Consider the following 25,672-nt stretch of genomic DNA (forward strand, 5'->3'; position numbering starts at 1 on the left):
ACCGGGGCCGCTCATGTTAATACAAACTAATTCTATTTAGAATGGCTCTTCATCCTATTTAGAAAACAAACCAAGGACTGCTTTTAATTTAAACAAAAATACATAAATTTAACTAAATTCTTGTTTAGACTAACGATAGTGTTCAGGTGCTAAAAAAAAAAGACTAACAATAGTGTATTAAAAAAAAACAAATTAGATCGATGTTGGTAAGAAGCACCATATAGGCCCATGATTACGTTGTTAGTCACAATTAATAATTTAAAATTTTACATTCATATTCACTGTTAGTAATACTCTATTACTATTGAAAATAGTTTTTTTAGTTTTTGAACTTTTAGTAATTTCAAAATGATTTAATGGTGCTTCTTAGTTAAATAAACCAAACTCTAAATATCATTGTTTTATGTGAGACTGCACAGAATTTTATCAACAAATCTCAAATCATAACAACTTACCTAATTCACTAAAATTCATCAAAATCTTATACTATAACTTTCATTAAAACTCAAATCTTCACAAATATTTAGAGCTTCCCTGCTTCAGTCCTTTGTGTATGTTTTTGATTCCTCTGCTTGAAATTGTTAAACCAATTCTTGAGATGTTTGGTTTGTATTTCTTGTCATTTTCTTGTTTTTATTTCTTTTTTTGAAAATAGCTAGCTTGTCCTTTAATATTGAAACCAAATGTCCAAATAGTATAATAATGTCTTAAAAATTCTGGATCAGCTCTATGTAAAAAGTACGGTTGTGGGTGGGCTAGAGCAGTTTCAACTTTGACATTTATAAAAACCGCTCCAAAACGAATCAAATTTTCTAAAAAGGGTATTGGTTTTATTCAATATATATGAAATTGCTATACGAAATTAAGATTTTATAACCATTTAAATTTGACCAGGGAAAATGATTCCGTGAATAATTGAGTAATCAAAGTAGGTTAGGTGAGTGAGAATGTGCATCATAATTCTCCCATGATTTTGATTTCCTTCTTCCCCGGCAGGGAACAATACGTGTTAACATGTGAAACTCAATCATATCTTTTTTTTTTTTTTTGGACTAATAATCATATCCGCATCTACATCCACAAATATATGTAAACAACAAGAAGTTTTTAGTTTGCAACACTAAACAAAATAAAAAAAAAAGATTAATCAACAATAATTTATATAAGAAAAAAATGTATTCCAATGTGAATAAGTTTCCACCTAATACAGCACGAGTGTTGAAAGAGCATTATGCAAATTGGGATTAGTTGATTAATATGCAACCACTTTCGTTGTCAAAGCTTAGAGGTACACATCAAAATTCCCCTTTTCTATTGCTTTTCCACACGAAATCCAAATTTTAATGCTATATATTCGTAAGTGATCCGTTCTGGAATTTCGAATTTTTGGGTTGGCTAGGATTTTTGGAAGGGATATTCTCGACTAAATTGGATGTTTTCAGCTTTGGGGGTCAAATATATAGTTCATAAAATTACAATTGGCAAGAACCATTTTTTTTTTTTTTACTTGGACCATAATCCTCCCATCTATATATTATCTTTGTTTTTTTTTGTTTTTTTTTTGTCAAACAACTTTGTTTTATTATTTATAAGTTTCACTTACCAACCTAAGATTTTGCAGTGTATGTGCTATCCAACGATTAAATTGAAGTAATGCAAATTTCGAAAATAAGGAAAGTGCCAGCCAAGCAGGGAGAGGATACACCAGAAGTTTGGAACTGGGAACCACGTCAAGTATATAGATCATGGGGCTCACAAACCCATACGGCTCTATCGGCCACGTACTGGCAGTATCGCTTCTTTAGCCGCCTATGTGCTCCGAATCCAGAAGAGACCACAAACCAAACCCTTTCAATATTGGAGTTTTCAGCTCTCTCTCTCATTTTTTTTAGCCGTTGTATTTCTTACATAACTCAATTCTTCACGTATTTCTTACTAAAACTTTCATTAATTAAACTCAAATCCTCACAATTCTTCACGTTTGTAAACGAAAATCAACTGTTCAGTTGTTCCTTAATCTTGTTAATTAAATGATCAATTATGTATGCCTTGTTGGTGGTTGGTATAATATCAATACCACACAAATCCCCCTTTTAATAAAAGGGAAGTACACAACTTAAGTTTTATAGACTTTATAAAAAATATAAATGGTTACAAATGCATACTAATAGGTTATATATAAAATATACATTAATCATATACTCTTCATAAAATAACTCTTTATATATAGATAATAAATAATAAATCCATAAATCATGGAGTATATAGATAATAAATAATAAATCCATAAATCGTGGAGCAAATATATCATGAAGATCACAACATAGTTATTTCAAATGATCTTCTTTTTAATAAAAGAAAAGTACATAACATAGTTTATATTATTTATATTATAATATAAAATAAAGAGAAGTACACAATATAGTTTATATTATAGTGATTAGATTATATTATTTAATTTAAAATTATAATCGTAGAGTTATTTCAAATGATCTCCTTTTTAATAAAAAGAAGTACACAATATAGTTTTTGTAGACTTTATATTTTTAATTAATTATAAATGATTACAAATAGGTTATAGATAGGTTATAGATTAATTCATATATTAATGGTTACACCTAAATATTGGGTGCAACCTTAATTGGAGATATTCCAAATTGATAATTGATATATTATTGGTAATAAATAAAATCATGGATCTTTCAAACTGTATTTTCAGAAGATTTTAGTCATATATCAAGTTGTTTCCAAAGATCTTTAAACACAATATTAGAAATTTACTTTCCACAGATTTTATTGATAAACTATAACGTTCAATAAAAATTACGACCATGCTAAGCACAAATTGAATTTTGTTTTTATATTATAATTTTAAGACTTACAAACTCAAGCACGAGTTAAATTTTTATATACTCTAGCACGGAAGCTGCTGGACACACTCTAGCACGGATTAATAATTTTATATACTATAACACGGGTTAAAATTAACAATATAAGACTTACATAATACATTTACATTTCATGAATAATATTTACAATAAAAATTATTTGCATGAGTTGCATCCAAATAATATTATATAATTACATATATAATATTTTAAAAATAATAAAATGTATTTCAATCCGTGCTGTAGCACGGGTCCAAATCTAGTATATATTAAAAAGTTCTGCCATATACATAGTTAAATACCTCTAACATGTTCTTGTTCGAGATTTTTCCAACTAGTGTGTATATATTAATTATACAATATAAGATGTTTACTTGACTGAAATAGATGTAGTGTCGTTCTTTTCTATTTTTGTTGGTGACTAATATTGTTTTCTATTTTGTTTTGTTTAAGACAGTAGTATGTATATCTTGTTGAAGATATTATATATAGTGTGTTCGATTGATAAGTACTGTAGAGATTTCAAGATATTGTTACTTATATCCAATATGTGTTAGAAAATCTACAACAAGTATATACATATATAAGATATATAACACTACACATTATAATTCAAATGAGTTGACCCAATATTATACATATATAAAACACTTAGACATATATGGATTGGCATGGTAAAAGAAAAAAAATAAAAAAATAAAAAGATAAAAGAAAAGTAAACCAAGTAAAATGAAGAAAATATAGTCGTCAGGAAGTGCAACTGCCTCGTGCACCCGAGAGGGTCATGCCATTTCCATGTCCTTATATCATTACGTTCGATTACGTACAATCTTATCTTCCTGGAGATAACTGTTATCTTTTTATCTCTTGTTACTTGTTAGTAATCTTCCTGGAGAATTCTCATCATGAACATTATACGTACGTTTTTAAATGTATACCACTAACTGTGACATTTTGTGGTTCTTATCAAGACATGTCTATATGTTTTACACCTTGCATATATATTTTCTTTCGCATTATTATGTCATCAAAATAATTTAATCAACATGTATCTGAGATTCTCGTTGTTAAGGCTATAATCATTAGATTAAAAAAAGATTTTGGTAGTGGTCCACACAAATTGTAGTTTTATGTTGAACTTTAGAGATTGCAAATGATAAGGCCATTAAGGTGGTTGGGTTTGTGTACATTACATGGGGACAAGTTTCTGAGATCCTATATAGGTATTTTATTTAATTGAAGCCACCTGGATTTATGCGTAATATACCTAAACACACATTGCCAAATATACTAATGGCTACTTTTACTTTAGTTCGACTATGTTGAAATAAAAATACATTTCACTTGGAAAATATCGTATCGATGTGTCACCTTCGTATATGTACTCCAACGTTAATATTGTCATTTTACACTATGTCTATGTGTACACATTTAGCTGTATAATTCAGAAAATGACCGTAAATTACTTAATATATCGTACGTATAATATCAATGATACTCTTAACAATATTCTAAAGAAATATATAATGAATTAATGTCTTAAGACATTCCAAAACGAGGATTTTGTTAGCTGGAGGGGTCCGTGGACTTCCTTTGGATTTATAAATCTCATGTCTTCGGAAACAGCCTAACAAATCTCTTTCACCAATATAAATGTAATCTCATAAGTATATGTTTATTAATGAATCCAACCCAAACCATAGTTTATCTATTGAATCTCAACAAGCCATCATTCAATTTCATTTGCCTTTATTTATTACTAGTATCAATAGGATCTTACGTACGTTCTGCTACATATACACTAGAAATACGAGTTGACAAAAACAAAAACACTAAAGATATATTACTTGTCACTAAAACTTGTAACTCTAAAAATAAGTTTATTCTTATCATTTTCTTCTCTCTCTTCCCCTATATATAACCATATCATAATCACTAAGCATACAAATTCACCAACTCCCTCTCTCTCTCTTCTGATCACGTAAACCCTAATTTTCTTTGCCTACAAAAACTATGGAAATTGAAGCTACCACTATACAGAAACGAAGAAGCATCCCAACCATAGCCATGCACAAACAATCAAAAACACTAACCAAATCGAAACCAAAGATCCGAATCATCCACATATTCGCACCGGAGATCATCAAGACGGATGTCTCCAACTTCCGTGAAATCGTCCAGAATCTCACCGGAAAACAAGATCATCACCACGATCTCCACCACCAACAGGGTCTCAAAAGAAACCCTAGATCTAGAGTAAGTCATCATGATCATGATCATCATCATCATCATCAAGTTCATGACATGAACAAGAGCCATGGTTTCTCCATAAGCTCGGAAGCCGAAGACGAAGAAGAAGAAGGGATGGTGTCAATGACGTGGAACGGACATGGCGGCGAGACCTCCGGTGGATTCTTGAATGGCTTAGGATATTACGACGGCTTCATTCAGGAGCTAGGTGAACTCCCCTATATGCCCTTGGCCATTGACTCTACCGATGCAGCGATGCTTCCTCCCACTTACATGGCAGCGTTTTCGCAGAGCCTCACCAATACTCCTAATTAAACCGTCTAGAGCGGAAACATCTTTTTAAAATTCTATTTATTCAAGTAGGTTAACTTAAAATAAAATTTTATTTCTTCTTTATATACAAGCTTTTAGCTAGAAGCTAATTTTTGGTTTTTTCGACAATTATAAAAGTTTGACTTTTGGATAATCATCTTGTGAATCGTGGGGAGATTTGGGATTATGATTATTAATTACGAGTTCTATTTCTTAATCATATTCTTCTTCTCTGGTTTGTATTTTAATATGTGATTACCATATTATTTAGGCAGCGTAGGTATCAATTGAATCATTAGAAAGATAGATATGAATCATAATTAATGGTCATCTATGCAGTGTGTGTGGATCATTTTGTTAGTAGAATTATGATAAATTGAAAATAGAATTTCCCAAAAATACGTACTAAGAAAACCTTTTTTTATGTAAGATTCTGAAAATATGTAACAAAATATCATTAGCTTTGGCTATAACTTAATTAACTAACATTTGTTGAATGCACGTTTAGAAAAGTTTTAAACTGTTTTCTTTTACTCCAAATATCTATACATATTTGCGAATTGTTTTCTTTGCTTATTCAAATGGACCGAAGAAATAGATATATACATATTGATTGATTGACTGATAGTTACTTAACATAAGATAATCACAAATGGGGCCATAATTTTAATTCAAGATACCAAATATAATATATGAAAAATACTTATATGAGCCGACAAGTAACCACAATTACAAACGTGTGTGTGTATGTGTCATGTTGGTGAATTGTGAATTTGTGATGATGCATGATGATGGAACGACACATCAAAAAATAACTAAAAATGTTAAATCTGAGCTCTCTCTCTCTCTCTCTCTCTCTCTCTCTTACAGAGAAAGAGTTTATGAAGATCAAAAACAGAGAAAGAGTTTATGAAGATCAAAACAGAGAATCTGTAAGTACTTGGAAAACTTGAGAAGACTGACGAAAGAACATAAGAGAAGGACGATGTTTTAACGTATGGAGATGACCCTCAAGGTTATAAAGTTATCAACTTCAAACATTTACAGACACCAACTTGGTGGTTGGCTCTTTGTAAGTAACACAGAAAGAACAAAGGAACAAGAACAACAACGGCTAGTAACATCTAACTATCGTATTCAAGAGTTTCTACAACAGTGGATGATGGTGTTTCCATCCTCGTTAGAACTTCAGGCACTCCTGCTGTATCTCTTACTATCTGCGGGAAAAACCAAACAAACAAAAGCAGTTAGTGCAACGATCTCAATCCATCACACCACTCTTAACAAAATCTGAGCATGGTATTAAGCAAACTATTCAACAAACTTACAAGAATCTCTTCGTCTAGATAAGATATCATGAAGAATCTTTCAAAGGAACCACCTAAAGCAAATAACACTAGTTGGTTCAGTGCACAAGTGAGCAGAAAATGGTTTATGTATAATAAAATAACGAATAAAGTAGCTTACTCAGGGGAATTCTTAGACCACTGGCTAAAGTATCCTTGATAAGAGCAGGAAGCTGCTGCAAAGTTGTGGCCGCTTGAACCAATGCCCCTTTTAGCTGTTCAGGAACTGCTTCTTCAATGACTGTTGGGGATTCAACCATACCTTCAATATACTCTTCTCTCAATCTCAGAGGTCCCTCAACAGTCAATTTCGATGACAGAATGATTTTGCTTTCTATCTGCAATTTTTGTTTTCACTGTGAGTAACATCCTCTATAATTCCATACTACATCTAAACAAATTTTGAAAAAGTGTTTCAGTAAGTTACCGAGTTCAGAAGTTTGATATTTGCAGTCGCCTTTGCGTTAGCATCCTTGATCAGTATCTCCATTTTTGATAAATTAGCTAATGTTGAAGGAAACCTCCTGAAACAATACAATCAGATAGCAAAACACTTCTAAACTTTGAATAAAAAAAGAGTGAGAAAGTGATAAGTAGGTATGTGTATTTACTCAAAGATAACACGAGCAGCGAGTAAACCAGGACTTCCAGAACCAAACCACTCAAACTTCCATCTGCCTTCGAAACAAGGAGACCTGGAAAGCTATAGGAACCAGTTAAAAGACAACTAACCTAAAAAAAAACAAAAGCAAAAAATTGTAACCAAAAGAGTAAAAGAAGCAACTACGTGGTTGGTCTGGGAGTCGGGTTAAGCCGCTCTAGACTCGTAATCCTCTCATTCACATCAATCCTTTGCATATTGGTTGTTTTCCCTGTAACTAATGCCTCAAAGCCTCCAGCATCCTTCAACTGTGTACATAGACTAATTTCAGAACAAACAAGATTTGAAAAGTTCAAAACACAGAACTGTTCCTAAGTACTTTAACAAAACCCAATTGATAATTCAAAATCTAGACTTTGAGAAAGAAAAAACAAAAATTCTGTTTGTTTTTATAATGTCCAAAAAAAAATAATACAATTTCACCTCAATTATCCCCATTTTGTTCCTCAGCATAAGACAGAGATAGTAAAAGAGACCAGATTTCAAAAACCAGAGATCTAAAACAAATACATTTAACTTCATATATCGACCCAAGTAATTAAAGTCCAAGAGTCTTACAGCGAGAAGAAGAGATTCCTTAGCAGAAAGGCGCTCCATTTCTCTGGCATAAACAGAAGGAGATCCTTGTACTGTTTCCTGCACCATTGCTCTTAAACCCCTCCTTCTCCGGTACGAACTCCTCCAACCCTTCACCACCGGAACTACAGCGACAAAACTCTTCGACGGTGAAGCTGAGCCTGGAAATCCCAATTTAACCGCACAGGTACCCGTAATCGAACTATGTATCGACGCCATTGAAGTAGAAGAAGCAGGCGAAAGAGACATGGAAGGAAGCCAAAGAAAAAAGATTGAGAATTTTTGTGCTTTCAATCAAACAACAAACATCAGAAGAAAAAAAAAAAAACAACAGAGTTTTGTAGGAGTTTTTCTGGTTTAATCCGGTTCGATTACGGATTAAATTGAATCCCTTTACGGTAAACCGGGGATTGGGTTTGATTTGATAGAAGAAAGAAGAAGAAGACTCGATAAGTGCCAAAGTTGAAACCTTTCTCTCTCTGGTTAAATCTGGTTCGTTTCCGGTTAAAATTAAACCCCATTACGACGAATCGGGTTTGGGTTTGATTTGATACAAGAAGGAAGACTCTCTTCTCTCTCTCTCTCTAGTCGAAATTTCTCTGAATTTTTTTCTGGTCAGTGTTGTGAGTGTGTTTTTACTTTTTCCCGCCATGGAATCCATGGAAATCGACTCCGAGAAGGTTCACGAACGGAAGCAATCGGACTACAATTACCTGGTTCGTTAACCCCTTCACTGTATTTACTTCGATTGAAAGACGCTGGGACCTCGTGTGCTCAGACTCTTTCTACTTAATTTTGTGTGCGAGAGCTAGGGTTTGTATTCTGATTTTGTGTTTTGTTTGTTGTTCTTGTTGTTGTTTGTTGAAATTGAAGCAGGATGAGAGATTCGAGATACAGAAGGAGATGTACAGAGGGCAGCAGTACAGTCAGATTTACTTTGCTCGTCTTCATCTCATGAGAACACTTCTCTACTCTCTTGCCCCTACTTGGAAACCCCACTTGCCTGGTCAGTGTGCTATTGTTTCTCTCTTTTTTTGATTTCATGAACAAAGAAGAGCAATTTTGAGGATTTTCATGGGTTTAGATATAATTTGGTGAAAAATCAGTAATTTTTAGGGATTACAGTTAAGAAAGATTGATAGTATTAGTTCTCTGGGTAGTTAAGGTGTTTTGAATCATAGATCTGAAATGTGAAATTCCATTTTTGCAGTTTGTAAGGTTTTGGGACTTGAAGAAGGAAAAGAATGCATTATTGTAGGAACCTTGTTCAAACACATGAAGCTTAAACCTTGTGTTCTCGATGAATATTCTAAAGAGGTTGGTTTCTTCTTTATAGCCTCTACTTGGTATGTCTAACTATATTAACTTAAATTACTGAGTACATTAAACACTAATGCAGAGGTCAGTTACTCCGCTTGTTAAACCACATAACTTTATGCATCCTGATGATAATCTGATCTTGGAAGACGAGAGTGGTAGAGTTAAGCTTGGAGGCTCTGCACTTTCACCTGCAATATATGTGACAGGTATGCAAATTGGATTATGAATGTTCTTTGCTGCATTTTTTTTTTTTGCGTTTGTTAAATTGTGGCAAATGTTAGAGATTTTGATCGACCTTACCTCTCTCAAAAGACGGGTTCTTTGAGAAAATGAATGTTGAAATATCCGTGTGGATTGTAGGTGTTGTTGTTGCCTTGCATGGGAAGGAGACTAGTGCTGGTGAATTCTTTGTTGAGGATGTACTAGAAGCTGGTTTACCGCCTCAGATAGAGCGGCCTATCGATCTACGTAAGTCTAGCTGTGTTCTCTTTCTTTTGCTATCCTCGTAGCTCAATCATATCTTTAAACAATCTTTCGTGGACAATATTACATCCATATTGTTCTGCAGAGGAAGATAAATACGTTTTGTTATTGTCGGGGCTGTGCATTGGAAGCAAATCGGCTAATCCCCTGCAATTTCAGCTTCTTGTTGACCATATAACTGGACATCTCGGAGATGAGGAGGTTCAAATCTTTTTAACTTTCAGATTCTTCAATATATTTTCTTTCCTTAATCTGTAATTTATGCCTTTATGGTTTGAACAGGAACAAGGCCTTGCAGCACAGATAGTACATGTGGTTATAGCTGGAAACTCTGTTGAATTTCCCCGTAAACTCATTAATGGACAGGTACTCATAACTTTCAATGCTAATATTTTCTCAGATACAGTTTCATTTATCTGCCACAGTTACGACTTATGATCTTCGTTGGTTGATTTTTTGCAGAACTTGGCCTCAAAAGATCAATCAACACTATATGAGCCCATCAAAGAGCTTGATATCATGTTAAACCAGGTCACTTAACCAGATTTACCTGTGGGTTATCGATTCTATTGAGATGAAAATTCAAATTCTTGTTCTTTTGTGGATTTTCTTAGATAGCTGCAGGAGTTTCAGTAGATATCATGCCAGGCCTGAATGATCCAGCAAACTTCGCATTGCCTCAGCAGGTTTGTAGATACATACATAAATATCCAAACACTGAATTTGTATCTCTAAATCTGATTCATAAGCCTTCTCTTCTGTTCAGCCTCTGAACAGATGTCTTTTCCCGGGATCCGCACCTTATAACACCTTTCGATCATGTACAAATCCTCACTCATTTGATGTCGATAATATCAGGTGTGGTTGTTATTAAGAATGGATACAATCTCTCTTATTCTTACAACGATATAATTGCTTGAGTTTATCTGACTGCAAATCTACAAACCTCAATTGGGATTTGACATTTTGCAGATTTCTTGGAACATCTGGTCAGAACATTGATGACCTTGACAAGTACTCGGAGGCTGAAAGCAAGCTTGATTTTGTTGAAAGAACGCTGAGGTGGAGACATCTTGCTCCCACTGCACCTAATACGCTTGGTAAGAAAGAGCTCATGTCCCCTGCAAATTAACTTTTTTGAACAAAGCCCTCTCAGTAAAAAGAAAAGGGACGATATTCTCTTTTTAGTCATTTGGTTTTTGATTCATTTGCTTGTAGGTTGTTATCCTTTCACCGATAGAGACCCTTTCTTGATTGAAACCTGCCCTCATGTCTACTTCGTTGGGAATCAAGATAAATATGACAACCGTTTGGTAAAGGGTATAACCTCCCTTACACAGCGACTATAAATAACATAATAGTTTATCTTTTTCGAACAGTGCTTTAAGTTTTTTTTTTATTGGGAAATATGAATGCTGCAGGGTCTGAAGGGCAGCTTGTCCGGTTGATCTGCATTCCTAAGTTCTGTGATACCGGTATTGCTGTTGCGGTGAGTTGAAATTTTAGCAAATTCTACTCCATATTCTTTCATAAATTGCAAAACCTGTATCTATGAAAAACCTGTATCTCAAAATCATCATAATTATTTGCAGGTGAACCTAAAGAATCTGGAATGTCATACTCTAAGCTTTAGCACTCAGATAAGCTAATATCATAATATTGAGCTGTTACTTTGGTAGATTCTTCCTGTCTTGGAAGTGTAATCTTGAGCTTTTTCACTAATTCTCTTAAGTTCTATGTTATTTCTTATGAAACTTCCAAATCTCATTGGTCTTCTGTCTTCATTTGGATAATCTTTTTGTCCTAGTAATTTGTTTTCTTTCAAGTTTCAACTAATAATATCTCGACCGACGTGTTTTGAATAAGATCTATAGTTATTTTAAAGACTAATAAATAGCAATTAATTGGGCTTTTATAAATTTTGGATCTAAAATTCATAGAGTCAACGATTCATAGTTTTAATGAAAATCATGAAAATTGGACTTAAAAGTTCCACTTCAAATTTTGGTATATCTAAGATATTAGATGTAATATTTCGGTATATGTAAGATATTAGATCTTATAGATGCTGCAATACTATTGACAGCTACATAATTAACAGAAACAGACATTCAACTTTTGCATAATACACAAAGCTAACCAACGTTTACATTCATTTTATTAAAATATTTTGAGAAAAAATATTAATGATGAATGAAGAATGAGCAGTTTATACTGAAATTATTTTAACATTGTGTGACTTGAGAGGGGAATTATTTTAACATTATATAACGAAAAAGGTTTTTTTAAATTTTACCACTTCTGTACAATTTATCTTTGTATTATTTTTCATCGTCTAATAATATAATAAAATTTAATAAACATGGCCAATAGTGTATTTTAGATTTGAGAGGACATTTCAAAGAAATGAATACCATGTCTCAGCTTTTCAATAATTATATCAAGAAAAATCTTTTTATTAGATAAATCATTTTATGGAAATAAACGTATTAAAGCCTTTTATCATCAAATGAATATATATATATAAAAGGAGAGAATGAAAATTGAAAAAAAAAAAAAAGGCTAAATATCATTAATTTATCTTCATGTTGATTTCAAGACATAATGTATACTATTTTGACAAAAAAAAATGTATACTACAATCCCAATTTTTTTTATGGTAAATTAAATCATTACTTGATTGATTAAAAAATCAGAAAAAATAAATATTCAAAACCCAACACAAACTTACTACCAAAGTTCCGGACGAGTTTTCTACTGTCAAAATCAAAGAATTGTACTTTGATTTAGATTCGGACACTCCAGCTTCGTGGGCATCATCACACGGTCATATCTCAAATTTTGGGTTTCAATATTCTTGGTTTCTATATGTAGTCCAAGAATCTCCATTATGCTCACCATATCTTTATTGGTGCACTGAGTTGATCCCCTAACATTCACTAAACTCCCTCTCAATGGGAAAACACCATAGCGCTTTCTCCCTAAGACGAGGAGGAGATGAAGATAAATCGATTTCAATTTAGGGTTTATTTCAATTTAGGTTGTATTTAGTGATTGCAATCAATTTCAATTTAGGAATTATTTAATCGGGTCTGGGGCTGGGTCCGTGTTCAGGATCAGATAGTTATTTGGATTGACATTATGTAAATAACCGGTTTGTACCGGGTATACTTTACTACATACTCGTATATTAAAGCAGCAAGCTAACAGAACATTTATGATTATTACGAGTTCTATTTCTTAATCATATTCTTCTTCTCTGGTTTGTATTTTAATATGTGATTACCATATTATTTAAGAAGCGTAGGTATCAACTGAATCATTAGAAAAACCAGATATGAAATTATGAATCATAATGGTCATCTATGCAGTGTGTTTGGATCATTTTTAGTAGATATGAATCATATAAAATATATCACACCAAAAAAAAAAATCATATAAAATATATACCTTACTAGAATGATAAATTGAAAATAGAATTTCCCAAAAAAACGTACTAAGAAAATCCTTTTTTCTTTAATGTAAGATTCGGAAAATCTATAACAAAATATCAGTAGCTTAGGTTATAACTTAATTTAACTAACATTTGTTGAATGCACGTTTAGAAAAATTTAGAACTGTTTTTGTTTTACGTACTCCAAAAATCTATATATTTGCGAATTGTTTTCTTCGCTTATTCAAATGGACCGAAGAAATAGATATATACATATTGATTGATTGACTGATAGTTACTTAACATAAGATAATCACAAATGGGGCCATAATTTTAAATTCAAGATAGCAAATATAATACATGAAAAATACTTACATGAGCCGACAAGTAACCACAATTACAAACGCGTTTGTGTGTGTCATGTTGGTGAATTGTGATGATGCATGATGATGGAACCACACATCACAAGATAACTAAAAATGTTAAATCTGAGCTCTCTCTCTTAAAGAGAAAGAGTTTATGAAGATCAAAACAGAGAATCTGTAAGTTGTACTTGGAAAACTTGAGAAGATTGACGAAAGAACACAAGAGATGGACGATGTTTTAATGTATGGAGATGACCCTCAAGGTTTAAAGTTATCAACTTCAAACATTTACAGACACCAACTTGGTGGTTGGTTCTTGTAACTTTTAAGTAACACATAAAGAACATAGGAACAAGAACAACAACCAGTGGCGGAGCCAACGTACAAAGAGGGGTGTCAGATGACACCCATAACATTTATATTTTTTTTAATTATAGGGTAAATTTTCTAGATAATGAGATGTTTTGGTTTAAAATATTCACAATGACACCCATGTTATATTTTTTTTGGTAATGAGACATCCATGTTATATGATCTACTCTTCTCTTTGACACAATGTATATTTATTTTGCCACTTAACCATAATGCCTAATCCATTTTTGTTGGCTAGAAATATATATGATACCTGTAAGCAAAATTTCTGGCTCCGCCACTGACAACAACGGCTAGTAACATCTAACTATCGTATTCAAGATTTTCTACAACAGTAGATGATGTGGTGTGTTTCCATCTTTGTTAGAACTTCAGACACTCCTGCTGTATCTCTTACTATCTGCGGAAAATAACAAACAACCAAAACCAGATAAAACTTGGTCAGTGCAACGATCTCAATCCGTCACACCACTCCTAACAATTTCTGAGCATGGGATTAAGCAGAAATATTCAACAAACTTACAAGAACCTCTTCGTCTAGATAAGATATCATGAAGAATCTTTCAAAGGATCCACCTAAAGCAAATGACACTAGTTGGTTCAGTGTACATGTGAGCAGAAAATGTTTATGTATAAATCATGATGAACTTCCTACCGTCAAAATCAAGATACATTTCTTGGAATCCGAGTTTCCAGCTGCGTGGGCATCATCTAACTTGTCAATTTGAGGCCTCGAGGTGTCTATCGAGGCTATACCACGACCTCTCTTTCGTCCCATGGATGATTTAAGTTTATCTTTGTCGAAATATTAATGCTGCAGAGTCTGAAAGGCAGCTTATCCGGTTGATCTGCATTCTTAAGTTCTGTGAGACCGGTATTGCTATTGAAGTGAGTAGTAATGTTAGCAAATTTCACTCCATTTTTCTCATAAATTGTAAAATCTATATCTCAAAATCACCATGTTTATTTGTAGGTGAACCTAAGGAATCTGGAATGTCATACTCTAAACTTTAGCACTCAGATAAGCTAATATCATAATATTGAGCTGCTACTTTGGTAGATTCTTCCTGTCTTTCAAAATGTAATCTTGAGCGTTTTCACTAATCAGTGCCAGTGCTCACACGTATGGAGGTCTTGGGCAAAAAAATTTGTTTTTTGACTTTTGTAATATTTATTAGTAAATTATTTTAATATTAAAGAAAAATAAAATGTTAATAACAAAAACAATAATATGAAAATAAAAATGAAAATCATTTTTGTTAACTCACAATGTTCTATAGTAATTTTCCACATTTAATTATTACTTTTAGTTATTCTTGTTTAAATATTTTTTTTGACTTATGTTGTTACAAAGTCAACGAAACGCCGCAAGAAATCTCAAGATAAGAGTAGTAGTACTCGAGAGAACGACGCTGACAATATAGATAGTAACGTTATTGGCTTGGTGGAGAGGAAACGGCTCTTGCTTGCTGCTCCGGCGGTGAGTAAACGGCGATCTCTGTTTCTCCGACAGCTTGCTTCTGGTAAATCACATCTTAGGAACAAGTCTCTCGTCAGAACTATCGGCAAGGTAATTTAATTACTATATCTTTATACTATTATAGCTACTAGCCTACTACAATTATAGTTAAGCTCTCCTTTAATTATAATTTGTGATTTTAATTAATCCTCTACTACTCTGTTTTGATTACTTCAGACATGGCGTAAAACAATGGAAGGAGCTTCTAGAGTTTTCATCGAGAAGCATTACAACAGACACAGGCGTCTCATCAACGACGTCGTCTAGACTTCTTCAACCTTTTTTTTTTTTTGTTTTCCTTTAATTACAAATTTGTCTCACTATTATTTTACATTCGTTTGTATTATTCTCACGTTTTTAGTATTACATATTTCTGTCTTCTTTTTTACTTTTAAGGCAAATCACTTTCATGGTTAATTTTTTTTTTTTTGTAAAGATTCTATCCCAAATTTAAGTTTGTATTTTATAATGTCATGAACCAAATAAACTCTAGCAATAATCAGCACACTATCTTTAGAAGAATAAAACCATTATATATTTTTTTTAATAAAGGAATAGTCCGAAAAAAAAACGAAACCCTTTGTTCTTTTAACCAACATAGAATTATAAAAAACAAAGAAATCAGATACAACATGGAATCTCTCATAACAATTTATTTTACCAAAAGAAAGGAATAAAGAAGAAAGCATAATAATAAACAAGTAGGCTCGTCACCGGGGGCGTTTAGCATTGCGCCATTGCCATCAAATTTAAAAGCATTTTTTGTGAACAATGGCCGGTCCGAATTCTTCAAACTCATCCTTAGTTATCCACGCCTACAATATAGACATCACATACTTAAACATTACAAACACCAGACCCCAAAAAAGACGTACTCCATGATCAACTTTGAAAACAATTATAGTTAATTTATTATTGTGTTTTTTTTTTTTTTTTTTTTACCTGTTGAAAGGAAGTTAGAGAAGCCAAAATGGAGCCTCCAACCCAAACACTATATTTCCTCTCTGGAGGAGCCACAACCCTAATCTTCACGTTACTAGGTGAAAGCGCAGCTATTTCTTTGCTCATCCTATCTGCAATCCCAGGGAACATCGTCGAGCCACCACTCATGACAATGTTTCCATACAAATCCCTCCTTACATCAACATCACACTTCATTACCGAATTGTAAGCCGTCTCATGAATACCAGAACTTTCCATTCCAATCAATGATGGCTGGAAAAGAACCTCAGGGCACCTGAATCTCTCAGCTCCTACCGTGATCACTTGACCATCAGGAAGCTCGTAGGCTTTCTCGATTGCCGAGCTCGACGTAGCCGTCTCCATCTCTTGCTCGTAGTCGACAGCTATGTAACAGAGTTTTTCTTTGATGTCTCTGACTATCTCACGCTCGGCTGATGTGGTGTATGTGTACCCACGTTCCATCAAGATTTTAATGAGATACTCTGTTAGGTCACGGCCTGCTAGATCTAGACGCATGATCGCATGTGGGAGTGCATACCCTTCGTAGATTGGAACCGTGTGGCTCACACCATTTCCTGAATCCAACACAATACCTAAACACGCAGATATATATTGAACATATTAAAGTTCAAAAGCAGTTCTGCCTTAGTATTGTGAAACTTGAATGGCAGAGTAACTTACCTGTGGTACGACCACTGGAATAGAGAGACAGAACGGCCTGGATAGCGATATACATACTAGGAAAATTAAATTTCTCAAACATGATCTGAGTCATCTTCTCACGGTTGGCCTTTGGATTAAGAGGAGCTTCAGTGAGAAGTATAGGGTATTCTTCAGGATCCACACGCAGCTCATTGAAAAAAGTATGGTGCCAAACCCTCTCCATGTCATCCCAATTGCTAACAACACCGTGCTCGATTGGGTATTTAAGTGTAAGAATACCTCTCTTGGCTTGAGCTTCGCTTCCCACATAGGCATCCTTCTCACTCATTCCAACCATCACTCCCTTGTGTTTTGGACGACCCACAATGCTTGGAAATACAACACCTGGTGAATCGCGTCCAGCGAATCCCGCCTTGAGAATGTTTTGCCAAAGATTAGATCTGATACCTTGTTTTACAATATACTTAATTTGATTGCTTGTGTAATGATTTGTACATATATAATTAATTAGTACAAGCATATATTTTCTAAATCAATGCCCTAACCGGAAGTATTTATAACTTTGAAAACGGCAAACAGAAAAGTTCATTTGTTGGTTGTTTTTTACTTTGCGAATTATTTTGCGGAAAAACTAACAAAAACTTTGAATTTAGAAATTATGATATTTTGAAATGCAAATGCGTAAAATTGTGTTTCTATTTTCTCCTTATTACTCCTTTACCTTGACCATTCCTGTTCCGTTGTCACACACAATACTCGGCATGCCATCGTCTCCCAAGTCCGACATTATCTATTAAACATATCATGTTTTTAAAATTAAATGATCGTCATTAAGAAGTTTGAATTTTCTAACACAGTGAAGTAAAGTGTAAAAACCAAAACTAAATATATAAACTAACACTTTGAAAACTGAAATTTATCATTTTAGTTCTTAGCAATTAACTAGTTATATTGAGAATTCTTAACGTTAGAGTCATGAGAAACCATATATGAAATTAAGTATATTATATCGAAAAAAATATAGAGAAATTCATCAGTTATCCATAAATCAGTCATACTAATAAATTAGCTCGAAATCCATGCATGCATATATACCCTTACTATACGTACAGGAGGGTGGAAAAGAAAATGAACCAAGATCTAAAAACTGCAGTGAAAAAAAGGAGGTTAAGGCCTCGTATCAATTACTCAGCGGATGGTGTTAATTTTTTGTTGTTGTTGCTGTCAAAGGTTAATTATTAGATCAAAAGAACCCAATATATATAATTCATTACGATGACAAAAAAAAAAAAAAAAATCGTATGAGGAAGCTAATTAACTAGGGATACCATCATCAGATCAAAGAGGAACAATCGTTCTCTTACGTTCAAATATTATGTCGTTGTGGTTCTTCTTCTTCTTCTTCTTCTTATTCCTTGTGTCTCAGTCTCGGCAACAAAAGATATAATGCTTTGACAAAAAAAAAAAAAAATTCCTATCGATTGCCTCGTTTATAAAGAGAGGCATGGGCCATGGAACTGTTAGAACTAGTTTTTTCCTTACCAAAGTGAATCCTCAAATTTGCATTAAAATTTTTAGCCTTCCAAATAGTATAAATCTTCCTATAATGTTTTGAATATTTTTTTCTTATTTTTATTATAATTTTATATAAAAATATCTAACAAATTTAAATGTGAATGAATGGTGTCTTATGCTTAACCTATAGGTATCATTGCATCTTTACAAAAACTAGATTAGCTTTAATTTATTGAAAAACATAAGTAAAAAAGTAACCATTTTAACCCAAAATAATATATATACTAGATGAACTAAGACATTTTTTTTGAATATTAAATAATACTAATGCGACATGTGTGACTAGGAAGCCATCAAAACCATACATAATGTAATAATATGATTAGTTTCTAATTTCATATAATTTAGTTTACTAAGGATTTATATTTAATAAGTTTCTACTTATATAGAGATATTTATATATATATATATATATATATATCTTGATTTAAGACTTCAAATTTAGATAAGGTTAATTGTTTTAATAAACTAAAACAATAGTTGATACAAAATAAAATATATGCTTGTTAAAGAGGGTAACTCATATTTAATAATTATAATTACAAAGTATATTTTTCTAACTTAGAGATACAGTAACTATTATGAAAGTTTTTCTAAATAGTGTATATAATGACTATATATACAACACTCAAGAAATATATTTAGGAATAGGTTATGAAAGTTTAATTTCCTTTTATCTTAATTTCATTAAAAAAAATTCAGTAATTCATCTCATATTCCTTTTACATGTTTTCAGTTAATTTTTTTTTTTTTTTTTTTTTTTTTTTTTTTTTTTGTCTTTGATCCCAAAAAGAGATGTATCATACACACAATAAAAATGAAAAAGGATTTGATTTGTTTTTTTTTTCGTCAGAGATGTATTCATCCCTTTTTAATAAAAGGAAAGTACACAACATAGTTTTTGTAGATTTTATATATTTTTAATAAATGGTTACAAATAGGTCATAAATAGGTTATAAATTAATCTATATATTAGTATTAATAGTTACACCTAAATATTAGGGATATTCCAAATTGATAATTGATATATTAATGGTAACAAATAAAATTATGGATATTTCAAATTGTATTTTTGGAAGATTTTAATCCTATATCACGTTGTTTCCAAATATCTTTAAACACAATATTACAAATTTATTTTTTACATATTTTATCGATAGACTATAACGTTAACCAAAGATAGATTACGAAATTGATAGATTGATTGGTTACAAGTTAAATAGTGGGTTACAAGATAGATTACGAAATAAAATTTAACCAGTGTTATAGCATATGTATTTATCTAGAATCATTAACAATATAAAACTTACAAAATATGTGTTTTTTCAAGCTTTCATATTTAGCATATAATTTTATTGCATAATGTTTTATCAAAAAACAAATTGTTAAAAACAATAACATAAATTATATTTTATATAAAAAATACAATATAAATAAAATGAATTTCACGAAATAAAATTTAACCAGTGTTATATTACATGTACTTATCTAGAATCATTAACAATATAAAACTTACAAAATATGTATTTTTTTCAAACCTTCACATTTAGCATATGATTTTATTGCATAATGTTTTATCTACTTTTAAAAACAATAACATAAATTCTATTTTATATAAAAAATACAATATAAATAAAATGAATTTCAACCTTAATCTAATTGTTATAATCGCAGCTACGTGAAACGCTTTCTTCCAAACAACATGAAACCAAATTAAAGTGAGACCAGTACCTGCACCAACCCAATGCAGTCGTTCATTATCTGCGATAATTTATCGCATAAACATATTTTTTATATTTTGTTGGTATAGTTTTTGTGATTTATTAATTTTAAAGAATAACATCATATCTTCCCCAGTCTGAAGACTAGTAGAATTTTTTTTATAAGATCCAAAAAACTATTTTCGCCTCTTTCACGATCTATTTTGTTTGTGTTCCTCAAGAAATTAAATAAACTAATTGTTTTTTCTTTATTTCAGGTATGAAATTAAATGACCCTGATTAACAATAATCCATACATATATAATCGCAAGAATAGTTTTGGAAATGTTCTTCTTTTGTCAGCAACAACAACGACAACAAACCAAGTCCATTGACACTTGACCACTGTTCCAACACAAAATCCCTCACAGTTTATTAAATCAAGAAAGGCCTAGAGAAGAAAGCACAAAAAAGGCTAAAGTAAGCATTTCTTGTGAACAATCGCCGCTCCAGTTTCTTCATACTCAGCCTTAGTTATCCACTTCTGCAATATAGACACCACAACTTTACATTATAGCAACCCCCCAAAAAACTCACAGTAAACTTTAAAAATTGTATTTTAAATATCTTATTTACCTGTTCAAAGGAACTTAGAGAAGCCAAAATGGAGCCTCCAATCCAAACACTATACTTCCTCGCCAGAGGAATCGCAACTTTAATTCTCGTATTAGCGGGTGCAAGCTTACTCATCTCTTTGCTCATCCTCTCCGCGATCCCAGGGAACATCGTCGAGCCACCACTCATGAGAATGTTTCCATACAAAGCTTTCCTTATATCAACGTCACACTTCGTTATCGAATTGTAGGTCATCTCATGAATACCAGAAGATTCCATCCCGACCAAAGACGGCTGGAAAAGAACCTCAGGGCACCTGAATCTCTCGGCTCCTATTGTGATCACTTGACCGTCGGGAAGCTCGTAGGTTTTGTTGACTTGTGAGCATGTTTTAGCTTTATCCAATTCTTTCTCGTAGTCGAGAGCTACATAACAGAGTTTCTCTTTGATGTCTCGGACGATCTCCCGCTCGGCTGATGTGGTGTATGTGTAGCCACGTTCCATCATGATTTTCATGAGGTAGTGGGTTAGGTCACGGCCTGCCAAGTCTAGACGCATAATCGCGTGTGGGAGTGAGTAACCTTTGTAGATTGGAACTATGTGGCTCACACCATCTCCTGAATCTAACACAATACCTAAATACACATAAAATTAATTAACACAGTAAGTCATGGATTGTTTTACGTGCAATTGATGCATTAACATTTATTTTGAGAACAATTGACCAAAAATATAAATAAACATTTAAATTATTTTTCTTGTGTTTGACTGTTTGCATTTGTCTAATCTTACTATATTGAAACTTTTAATTGAAGATATATATATTTTGAATTACTAATAATTGAAGATACTTTACCTGAGGTACGACCACTAGCATAGAGAGCGAGAACGGCCTGAACGGCCACATACATAGCAGGAGTATCGAAGGTTTCAAACATGATCTGAGCCATCTTCTCGCGATTGGCAATTGGGTTTAGAGGAGAGTCAGTGAGAAGCACACGGTGTTCTTGAGGAGCCACACGCAACGCATTGTAGAAAGTATGATGCCAAATCTTCTCCATGTCATCCCAATTGTTAACAATACCATGCTCCATTGGGTATTTAAGTGTAAGAATACCTCTCTTGGCTTGAGCTTCATCTCCCACATAAAATCCCACATGGTCATATCCAAGCATCACCCCCTTGTGCCGTGGACGACCTATGATGCTTGGAAACACAGCCCTTGGTGCATCATCTCCGGCAAATCCCACCTTCAAAATTAATTCACTAACTATTAGATTTCCTATCTTGTTTTAATTTATAGACTCTTTAAAAAAAACATTTTGTTTGTTAAACTATAAATGTAAACGGCAAAGACCAATGTTTTCCCGTTTGCATTCTCACTTTGCAAAGATGCTTATGAATAATACTGAAATCTTTTATTTCCTTTCTTGTGTAATTATTGGTAAAAGCAATATGTAAATGCATAAATATTGTGTTTGAATCATAGAAGCCTTACGGATAAATAAAGAGTGTTTTTATTTTCTCCTTACCTTGATCACTCCAGTTCCGTTGTCACACACGATAGCCTCTAACTCCGACATTATCTAAAAGTAGACATAACATGTTTCAACAAAAAGTTTTAAAATATCATTGTTAAGAAGTTCACACAACATTAACATTAATAGAACTGTAAAACCTAAATTAAATCATAAACTAACACTTGTAGATTTAGATCCGACGGATTTCTAACAGAATAATTTTTCCGACAATCTAGATTCGACGGACGTTTCTTTTTCGTCGGTAATGAATATTTCTAACGGCTATCTGACAGATATGCCTGTCGGTTCTAAGCTGTTTTTTTGTAGTATTGGAAAATAAACCGAGGCACGGCCGTACACAAAGATTATACTGATTCCTAGCACGGCCGTATTCCAATGATCCACACTATTACGTGTCTATTTATATTCCTACAAAAGAGAATCCCTCAAATTTGCATTTTCCTACCACAACAATATAATTAGGATTCTAAATAAATCCAAATCTTCCCTAATTTTTGACTTTTTTCTTTCTAATTAGATTATAAAAACTAAATTAGCTTTAAATTATTAAAAAGTAAAACTTTAAAACAAATCTTTTTCAAGAGGAATGATAATGCGACACTTGTAACCTTGAAACCATCAAACCCATTTGTAATGTTATAATTTAATTATACTCTTAAATAATGATTTAATTTTAATTATTTTATAATTTCATATTTAAAATATGATGTGAAAGACTTAATTAAATTTATTAACTAATGGCTAAAAGTTCAATTAAATTATCTTTTTTGTAAATAAAATAAGTACATATTGGAGATGTTGACTAAAAATTGATAGTTCTAATTACCATTGCATTTTATATGTAATTTATAACATAAACTTACAATAAGTATTATGCTTGTACCCACATAATTATGACCATGGTTAATCCAACACCAACATAATTAAGTTATAAAAACAAAGAAATGAGATACAGATATGGAATCCCTCACAACAATTTATTTTACCAAAACAAAGCATATAGAACGCTACTTTTATTAGAATGCTACGTTTAGCATTACTAACAAATTTAAATGCATCTCTTGTGAACAATTGTCGCTCCACTTTCTTCATACTCATCCTTAGTTACCCACATCTGCAATATAGTCATAACAAACTTTACATTATAACAACCCCAAAAATCTCACATTATATTTAACTTAAAACCCATATTTTTATATATATCATCTTTCGACCTGATGAAAGCTGCTTAGAGCAGCCAAAGTAGAACCTCCAATCCAAACACTAGACTCACTCTCCGGAGGAACATCAACTTTGATCTTCATACTTCTCGGTACAAGTGCAGTGATCTCTTTCGTCATCCTCTCTCTAATCCCATGGAACATTGTTGTCCCACCAGTCAACAAAATGTTGCCATACAGATCCTTCCTAGTATCGACAGCACATTTCATGATTGAATTGCGAGTCGCCTCGTGAATACCAGGAGATTCTTTTCCCATAATCAAAGACGGTTGAAAAAGAACCTCAGGACACCTGAATCTCTCGGCTCCTATCGTGATCACTTGACCATCAGGAAGCTCGTAGGTTTTATCGATCGCCGAGCTCTTTGTAACCTTCTCCATCTCTTTCTCGTAGTCAAGAGCTATGTAACCGAGCTTCTCTTTGATGTCTCGGAAGATCTCACGCTCAACGGATGTGGTGTATGTGTAGCCACGTTCGCTCATGATTTGAATGAGCTAGTCGGTTAGGTCACGGCCTCCTAGGTCTAGACGCAGTATCCCATGTGTGAGTGCGTAACCTTCGTATATTGGAACTGTGTGGCTCACACTATCTCCTAAATCCAACACAAAACCTAAACAGACAGAAACTTAACGGAGTAAGTCATGGATTGATTCAAACGCAATACAATATACACGATATCTTGGATTTTGATTGCTTACATGTGGTACGACCGCTGGAATAGAGACAAAGAACAGGTTGAATGCACACGTACATAGCAGGAACATCAAAGCTCTCAAACATGATCTGAGTCATTTTCTCACGGTTCGCTTTAGGGTTAAAAGGAGCTTCAGTGAGAAGCACAGGGTGTTCTTGAGGATCCACACGTAGCTCATTGTAGAAAGTATGATGCCAAATCTTCTCCATGTCATCCCAATTGTTAACGATCATACCACCATGCCCCATTGGGGATTTAAGTGTAAGAAGACCTCTCTTGGCTTGAGCATCGTTTCCCACGTAAGATTCGGTCTGATTCAGTCCATCTTTTCGACGACCCACGACGCAAGGAAACACAACCCTTGGTGCTTCTTCTCCCGCAAATCCCGCCTTAAAATTATGTTTCACAAATTATTTGCACTTTACGAAATATTTTACAAAAAGAAAAAAAAACTAAAAAGTTTTTTAAAAACAATCGAATCCTTGATTTACGATTTTTTTTGAAGTGTTCAATAATTAACTTTTCTTACCTGGAACATTCCATTACTCTTGTCAAACACGATAGGCTTCATGTCCTCTGATTCTGACGTAATCTATAGTAAACATAATTAATTAATGTTTTAGAAAAAGAATTCAATCGTAAAGAAGTTCTAACGTAAGAACAAAAACAAAATCACAAACACTTCGGCAAGAATAAAAGGGTTCACTTTTGTAACTTGTTTCTTTTGGCTTGTAAATTAATCCAAATTAAAGTTGAAAACACTGACTCCACTTTTTAGCTAGTTTAAGAAAATAAAACCGTTCAACAAAAAAGAAGCAGAGGCTGTACGTATGTATAAGGCTTCACGAGAGACCGACCATATAACATGTATGTATCACATCCAAATATCAATATAGACTTCAATTTTCCATTTATATAAACAAAATATAGAAAACAGAAATCGATTTGGAGAGCGATCAAAGAGGAACAATCTAACAAAATCGGTTCTTCATACAAAAAAGTAAATTTGCATTTATGTTTTCAGCCTTCCAAATCTGTCCTAATCTTTGATTTTTGTTTTTAGATAAAAAAGAAACCAATCTAACAAAATTAAAATGAGAATGAATGAGCCAACTCAACTTATAAAAGACTACAGATAAAAAAAAAAAAAAAAAAAAAAAAAAAAAAACTGAATT

At 32.8% G+C, this 25,672-nt stretch overlaps 6 protein-coding genes and 1 pseudogene across 8 annotated transcripts; 3 read left to right on the top strand and 4 right to left on the bottom strand.

Annotated features, from left to right (window-relative positions):
* Positions 1–4,735: 4,735 nt before the first annotated feature.
* LOC104785161 (VQ motif-containing protein 17 pseudogene) lies at positions 4,736–5,667 on the top strand (annotated as a pseudogene).
* Positions 5,668–6,422: 755 nt separating this feature from the next.
* On the bottom strand, positions 6,423–8,340 carry LOC104785162 (putative plastid-lipid-associated protein 13, chloroplastic). 2 transcript variants are annotated; one of them, XM_010510310.3, is made up of 7 exons: positions 8,016–8,340; positions 7,584–7,705; positions 7,408–7,491; positions 7,224–7,320; positions 6,918–7,134; positions 6,779–6,831; positions 6,423–6,667 (listed from the first exon to the last, which is right to left on the bottom strand). In XM_010510310.3, the coding sequence occupies exons 1-7, from the start codon at positions 8,280–8,282 to the stop codon at positions 6,575–6,577; spliced, it is 933 nt and encodes a 310-aa protein (XP_010508612.1). In that variant the 5' UTR covers positions 8,283–8,340; the 3' UTR covers positions 6,423–6,574. The 2 variants fall into 2 exon arrangements, with proteins under 2 accessions (XP_010508612.1, XP_087308071.1); XM_087451945.1 differs by having other exon boundaries at positions 7,408–7,499; positions 8,016–8,155.
* A 22-nt stretch (positions 8,341–8,362) lies between these two features.
* On the top strand, positions 8,363–11,701 carry LOC104785163 (DNA polymerase delta small subunit). Of its 2 annotated transcripts, none has more exons than XM_010510313.3 (14): positions 8,363–8,749; positions 8,910–9,039; positions 9,244–9,350; positions 9,433–9,559; positions 9,714–9,821; positions 9,922–10,037; positions 10,119–10,202; positions 10,299–10,367; positions 10,451–10,522; positions 10,603–10,694; positions 10,809–10,936; positions 11,055–11,156; positions 11,258–11,325; positions 11,429–11,701. In XM_010510313.3, the coding sequence occupies exons 1-14, from the start codon at positions 8,684–8,686 to the stop codon at positions 11,483–11,485; spliced, it is 1,326 nt and encodes a 441-aa protein (XP_010508615.1). In that variant the 5' UTR covers positions 8,363–8,683; the 3' UTR covers positions 11,486–11,701. The 2 variants fall into 2 exon arrangements, with proteins under 2 accessions (XP_010508615.1, XP_010508614.1); XM_010510312.3 differs by having other exon boundaries at positions 8,556–8,749; positions 8,907–9,039.
* A 2,944-nt stretch (positions 11,702–14,645) lies between these two features.
* Positions 14,646–15,942, top strand: LOC104785164 (uncharacterized). Its single transcript, XM_010510314.2, has 5 exons — positions 14,646–14,706; positions 14,827–14,894; positions 15,067–15,129; positions 15,361–15,576; positions 15,703–15,942. The coding sequence occupies exons 1-5, from the start codon at positions 14,646–14,648 to the stop codon at positions 15,790–15,792; spliced, it is 498 nt and encodes a 165-aa protein (XP_010508616.2). The 3' UTR covers positions 15,793–15,942.
* A 95-nt stretch (positions 15,943–16,037) lies between these two features.
* LOC104785165 (putative actin-5) lies at positions 16,038–18,707 on the bottom strand. Its single transcript, XM_019245675.2, has 5 exons — positions 18,516–18,707; positions 17,873–17,941; positions 17,170–17,563; positions 16,468–17,081; positions 16,038–16,340 (listed from the first exon to the last, which is right to left on the bottom strand). Exons 2-5 carry the CDS (start codon positions 17,936–17,938, stop codon positions 16,275–16,277), a joined length of 1,140 nt encoding a protein of 379 aa, XP_019101220.2. The 5' UTR covers positions 17,939–17,941; positions 18,516–18,707; the 3' UTR covers positions 16,038–16,274.
* A 1,969-nt stretch (positions 18,708–20,676) lies between these two features.
* Positions 20,677–23,093, bottom strand: LOC104785166 (actin-11-like). Its single transcript, XM_010510316.2, has 5 exons — positions 22,742–23,093; positions 22,574–22,627; positions 21,898–22,291; positions 21,063–21,676; positions 20,677–20,970 (listed from the first exon to the last, which is right to left on the bottom strand). Exons 2-5 carry the CDS (start codon positions 22,622–22,624, stop codon positions 20,902–20,904), a joined length of 1,128 nt encoding a protein of 375 aa, XP_010508618.1. The 5' UTR covers positions 22,625–22,627; positions 22,742–23,093; the 3' UTR covers positions 20,677–20,901.
* Positions 23,094–23,380: 287 nt separating this feature from the next.
* LOC104785167 (putative actin-9) lies at positions 23,381–25,068 on the bottom strand. The gene is given in 4 exon segments (XM_087452091.1): positions 23,381–23,696; positions 23,797–24,413; positions 24,502–24,907; positions 25,027–25,068. Coding segments are annotated over 4 exon segments (1,131 nt in total). The 3' UTR covers positions 23,381–23,630.
* Between the last annotated feature and the right edge of the window lie 604 nt (positions 25,069–25,672).

The sequence above is a fragment of the Camelina sativa genome, chromosome 5, assembly GCF_030686135.1.
Source record: "Camelina sativa cultivar CO46 ecotype springtype chromosome 5, ASM3068613v1".
NCBI classification, from domain to species: domain Eukaryota; kingdom Viridiplantae; phylum Streptophyta; class Magnoliopsida; order Brassicales; family Brassicaceae; genus Camelina; species Camelina sativa.

Coding starts and splice junctions, on each gene's coding strand:
- LOC104785162 (XM_010510310.3), bottom strand. CDS start 8,282: ATGTCTCTTTCGCCTGCTTCTTCTACTTCAATGGCGTCGATACATAGT. Junction 7,706..8,015: donor AGGAATCTCTTCTTCTCGCT/GTAAGACTCTTG, acceptor CTATGTACACAG/TTGAAGGATGCTGGAGGCTT. Junction 6,832..6,917: donor TGGTCTAAGAATTCCCCTGA/GTAAGCTACTTT, acceptor TATTTGCTTTAG/GTGGTTCCTTTGAAAGATTC.
- LOC104785163 (XM_010510312.3), top strand. CDS start 8,684: ATGGAATCCATGGAAATCGACTCCGAGAAGGTTCACGAACGGAAGCAA. Junction 9,040..9,243: donor TTGGAAACCCCACTTGCCTG/GTCAGTGTGCTA, acceptor CCATTTTTGCAG/TTTGTAAGGTTTTGGGACTT. Junction 10,695..10,808: donor TTTGATGTCGATAATATCAG/GTGTGGTTGTTA, acceptor GACATTTTGCAG/ATTTCTTGGAACATCTGGTC.
- LOC104785164 (XM_010510314.2), top strand. CDS start 14,646: ATGATGAACTTCCTACCGTCAAAATCAAGATACATTTCTTGGAATCCG. Junction 14,707..14,826: donor GAATCCGAGTTTCCAGCTGC/GTGGGCATCATC, acceptor TTAATGCTGCAG/AGTCTGAAAGGCAGCTTATC. Junction 15,130..15,360: donor ATCAGTGCCAGTGCTCACAC/GTATGGAGGTCT, acceptor GTTGTTACAAAG/TCAACGAAACGCCGCAAGAA.
- LOC104785165 (XM_019245675.2), bottom strand. CDS start 17,938: ATGTCGGACTTGGGAGACGATGGCATGCCGAGTATTGTGTGTGACAAC. Junction 17,564..17,872: donor ACGGAACAGGAATGGTCAAG/GTAAAGGAGTAA, acceptor AACATTCTCAAG/GCGGGATTCGCTGGACGCGA. Junction 17,082..17,169: donor TTCCAGTGGTCGTACCACAG/GTAAGTTACTCT, acceptor CTGCGTGTTTAG/GTATTGTGTTGGATTCAGGA.
- LOC104785166 (XM_010510316.2), bottom strand. CDS start 22,624: ATGTCGGAGTTAGAGGCTATCGTGTGTGACAACGGAACTGGAGTGATC. Junction 22,292..22,573: donor ACGGAACTGGAGTGATCAAG/GTAAGGAGAAAA, acceptor TTAATTTTGAAG/GTGGGATTTGCCGGAGATGA. Junction 21,677..21,897: donor TGCTAGTGGTCGTACCTCAG/GTAAAGTATCTT, acceptor ATGTGTATTTAG/GTATTGTGTTAGATTCAGGA.